The 4,982-nt window shown below is 38.7% G+C and overlaps 1 protein-coding gene across 1 annotated transcript; it reads left to right on the top strand.

The window, feature by feature from the left end:
* Window positions 1-420: 420 nt before the first annotated feature.
* HELRODRAFT_122380 (hypothetical protein) lies at window positions 421-4,074 on the top strand (the record flags this gene model as incomplete). The annotated part of the gene is made up of 5 exons (XM_009017703.1): window positions 421-642; window positions 967-1,113; window positions 3,146-3,389; window positions 3,594-3,744; window positions 4,026-4,074. Coding segments are annotated over 5 exons (813 nt in total), but the record flags the coding sequence as incomplete, so codon positions are not given.
* Window positions 4,075-4,982: the final 908 nt, after the last annotated feature.

Raw genomic sequence — 4,982 nt, 5'->3', positions numbered from 1 at the left:
TGCTGGAATGTTTTTATTTAAAGGGTTTTCTTAGTCTATGATGGCATTGCTGTTGTCTCTGAGAGCTAGTTTGTTGAACAATGTTATAAGCTTTTCGTTTCAATTACCTTTTTAGGAAATTGTCCATACAATCAACCCGCTCATTTTTACTCTACTATGTTTTCAATTCATCATTACCGTCATTTTCATTCTCATCAGCGCTTATACATTGTGAGTAGAAATGTCATCATTATACGCATCACTACACCGTCGTTTCCATCATCGTTCCGCATCATCATTTAATCAAATACATGTCAAGAACATTTTTATCATCATCTTTCATTTTCACTTCTCAAAATTTTCATATACATTGTCACAATTAGTTTTTTTTTTACAAAAAAGTCTTTTTAACAAATAAATTTTTAATGGGACCATGTTTGCCAGAGCGCGCACTGGACCGAGCAGTACACGTGGGCCCTCTTCAAAGCCCTCTCCCACATGCTCTGCATCGGCTACGGCAGGTACCCGCCACAATCGACCACAGACGTGTGGCTAACCACCGTCAGCATGTTGACGGGAGCCACTTGTTACGCACTGTTCGTCGGTCACTCAACCACGCTCATTCAGTCGTTTGACACGTCGAGAAGACTCTACAGAGAGAAGGTGAGTGTGGGGATGTGATGGTGACATTGACGATGATGCTGGATGAAGATATGATGGTGACGATGACGATGAATGAAGATATGATGGCAAAGTGGCATGGCGTGATTGATGATAATGTCTTATCGCATAACAGCTGTGACGAACTCATTTTTAAAATTATTATCATTTTCATCAACATCTTTACCAGCTTCGTTTGATTTACCAGCTGTCTCTATTATTTCTTCATCATTTTTATAACATTTATCTTTCGCCTCATCATTGTTACAAAATCATCATCATCATTTTTATTATAATCATCGTCATCTTCTCGCCATCACTACGAAGTTCAAACAAGTTGAAGAGTACATGATCTACCGAAAGCTACCCCGCAAGTTGCGTCAGAGAATCACAGATTACTACGAACACAGGTACCAGGGCAAGATGTTCGATGAACAGAGCATTCTAGCTGAAGTCAACGAGTGCTTAAGAGAGGTTGGTTGGTTGTATGATTGTTTGGTTGGCTGGCTGGTTGGATGTTTGAACAAATTGAGATACTGGTTGCTTAGTTGAATGGTTTACTGGTTAGTCACTTGTAAGTATGATTTGGTTGGCTCTTTGTGGGTTAGTTGATAGAATTGAAAAAATTATTTATTTGGTTGGTTTCATTTTTACGTGTGGTTGGTGCATCGATTGGTTAATTGATTGGTTACATACAAGTTTAAACAAACACGAGCTCCTACGAAAATTAATTATGATTTTCATATCTTTTTATATTACACAAAGTAGACAAAAGCGAGCGGGCGAGCTGGCAAACAGAAGCATGCAGAGAGAGGCAGTGTAAACGCCCTTGTCATATGCAAGCGCACTCCATTGATTCAATGTAATTGTGTCTTCAACGTCCGCAAACATTTCCGTACTATTCCGACGTCATGACATGCCGTCATGCGTTTTGTATTTTCTGCTCTGCCTGCCTGCGTATGCACCTTGTATTTCTTCTGTTCTGCATGCAAGTTCCTCTCTTCCTTTGCCATTTTTTGCTTCGTTACGTTTATTTGTTTTATGTTTGGCTTTTAATTTCTTTGTTTTTTTTTGTTTTTTGATATGAATTTGTTAATTTTTTGTTTTTATCAGTTTTGTTTTTAGTGTTTTTGGTGTTTTCTTCTCTTGTTGGCTTTTTATGTTTCTTTCTTCATGTTTTTGTGTGGAAGTCTGTGCAGCTATTGATTTTGTTGCTTTCAGGCGAGCTTCATGAGTCCACGTTAAACATTTCTTTCGTGTTATGCTAATTCATGCAGAAATGTGTTACGGCCCGCCCTAGTCTGCCTTCTTCTTTTCATTCCAATCTTCACTTTCTATCGCACTTTTCAATCTTTTATTTTCAATTTTCATTTTATCGGTTCTTCATTTTTTATTTTATAACGGTTTTTCAATATTTCATAATGGTTTTTATTTGGTAATTGGAATTTGTGTCTACTTGAAAAGGCTAAAATATTGAGATGGCTTCCATCAGGGTTTATAATGAAAAAATAATTTAATTTTTAACGAGATGAAAAATCTCGCAGATTAGATCCAGATTTCCTTTGAGAAATATCAAAACACTCACACGTACATTTGCAAGCGCACACACACACACACAGACCACAGACTCTCTCTCTCTCTCTCCAACACACACACACACACAATCACACAATCACACATTCATGCATATGATCATATAAATTGACACAATTCTTCCAAATATCTATGCACTTCCTAGAAAAACAACAAATATGTGAATGGTCGTGTTCGTGTGTGTGTTTGTGTGTCCGCCCATTTGTATGTGTGTTTGTGCGCAATACATTCATCAATTTATTTCTTTTTATTCATTAGATTAATACAGATACGTCACGATATTGTAACACACAAATTCAGTAGTCTGTGTGTATGTGTGGGAGAAACAGTGTGTGTGTGGAGTGTGTGTGTATGTGGTGTGTGTGTATGCTCTAAGTATATGAATGTATGTGTACTTGTGCATTATTCGTGCATTCGTTTAAAATGTGCATTAGGTGAATGTTTGCTGTTCACTGCGGGCATGCTTACTTGCTTACCTTCCTTTTTATGTTTAAGTTTGTGCTTTCAAAATTTTTTAAACTTCATTCGCGACTAAATTCTAAGGCTTCTAACAAAATTTATTTTCAATTTACAAAGTGCATCCAACATCAAAATGGATGTGTACGTCGTGTTTGCCTGTTTGCCCTTCCATTTATATGTTTGCTGTTTGTGTTAGTTTGTTCACTTCTTGTTCGTTCAAGTTCGTTCGTGTTTGTTTATCAAAAAACATTGAACATCAGCACATGAAGGATGTTTCACTCGTCGCTTGACTTTTAGAATGTTTGCTCGAAGCTCAAATTTTAATTTTCTAAATATTTTAACGGTGTTTGTCGTCATCATTTTTCCATCATCGTCGCCGTCATTTCCCTCACCATCTTCTTCACCATCATCTTCTTCATCGTTTCCATCATCATCTTCTTCACCATTTTCCTAGGAAATAATAAACTTCAACTGTCGAGCCCTGGTGGCATCAGTCCCCTTCTTTACCCACGCCGATCCAAACTTCGTGTCCGACATCGTGACGAACTTGCGGCACGAGATGTTCCAGCCGGGGGACTACATCATCAGGGAGGGCAGCGTCGGCACGAAAGTCTACTTCATCCAGGAAGGCATCGTCGACATCATCACGCAGAACGGAGAAGTTGCCACCTCCCTCTCGGATGGCTCATACTTCGGAGGTGGGGGGATGGGGAGAGTGAGGGTGGTGATGAGGGTGTTATAAAATAAGTATTAGTAAGTTGAAGCAAAAATTTGATGACGATTTAAATTTTGCAAGTTCTGTAACAATTTTTAACACAATCTTCAAACTCTTTTTTCCTGTTGACACGTGATCTGACAATTCTATTGTCGTTATTGTTACTGCGCATCTTTCACACGACCAGAAATTTGTTTGCTGGCGAAGACGAAGAGGACAGCGAGCGTGAGGGCAGAAGCCTACTGCAACTTGTTCTCACTGTCGGTTGAACATTTCGACAACGTGCTCGAGAGGTACCCGCTTATGAGGAGGACTATGGAGAGTGTCGCTGCTGAAAGGTTCCATCTTCTTTTTGACAGTTTTCATCTAAAACATCATATAACCAATACTTTGAAATGATCTATAAGGCAAGCTTTTGTCTTAAAATATTCAACAAAACTGCCGCTTGGCAGAGCAAGCGCTAAATTCAAATATTTTATTGTAACTGTAACTGCCAAAAAAAGACATTTTTAAAAACTTAAGAATAATTGCAAAAACATTTTGAAACAAAATTGAAAATATTCAAAACACACACACGCACGCACACTAACACAAAAAATCTCACTTTACTCGCCAACAGACTGAACAAGATTGGCAAGGACCCCTGCATTCTGAGCAACAGGGATGACCTGGAAGCAGACATCAGCATGGTGAACGAGCTGATCATGCGCGCCACACCACTGCCCAGTTCTGGCAGCGAGGACTCGGACAACAACGGACACGCCACTGATGACGACCGAAAACCTCAGAAGAAAAGGAAGAAGAAAGACCGAGATGACCAGGGCTCGAATGGCGGAGGTGGTGGAAAAGATACGTTGACCGTCAAGTTGGCCACGATGTTGAGGAGGTCAAGGTCAAATATCAACATGAGACAAGCGTCCAAGGATGAAAAGTGATGGCAATGATGTTGATGACGCTGATGATGATGATCAATTTGATGATGACTAAAAAAAGGAGTTTGTTGATGACGACTAATAGTGACAGCGAGTGAGATTATGATGTCACGTGTGAGTCGTTAAGAATGAGGACGGTGAATTTGTAACTGTTTGCATCAGGCATGCTTGAAAGAGTTGTAACGCTGACCATCATGTGTGTGATAGGAACGTGGAAGATCAGCTGAATCAAATGCTACACAATCAACTTCACCTTAGATATGAAAGCACGCACGCACAACTATACAACATCACAAACACACAACATCACAAACACACAACAGACCTACAACAACAACAAAATAAAATATTTAAATATAAATGAAAAACACTGATTTTAACACAAACAGGCATTTGCTTAAGTAGAAACAGCATAACTTTTATTGATTCAATGTGTGTGTGTGTGTACGCGTGTGTGTTTCTTTCTGTGTGTGACTTTGTGTGTAAGTGTGTGTGTTTTTTTGTTTATGTGTATATGAGAGTATGTGTGTACAGTGTTCATTCATTCATGTCTAAACTTAATTGTTTAGCGGTGTCCATGTTTATTTTTTGATTGTTTTTTGATTGTTTTTCAATGTTCTTTGTATACTTTTTTGTATGATTTT

This window comes from Helobdella robusta (assembly GCF_000326865.2).
Source record: "Helobdella robusta unplaced genomic scaffold HELROscaffold_2, whole genome shotgun sequence".
Taxonomy (NCBI): Eukaryota; Metazoa; Annelida; class Clitellata; order Rhynchobdellida; family Glossiphoniidae; genus Helobdella; species Helobdella robusta.
This window is presented reverse-complemented; position numbering and strand designations above follow the sequence as displayed.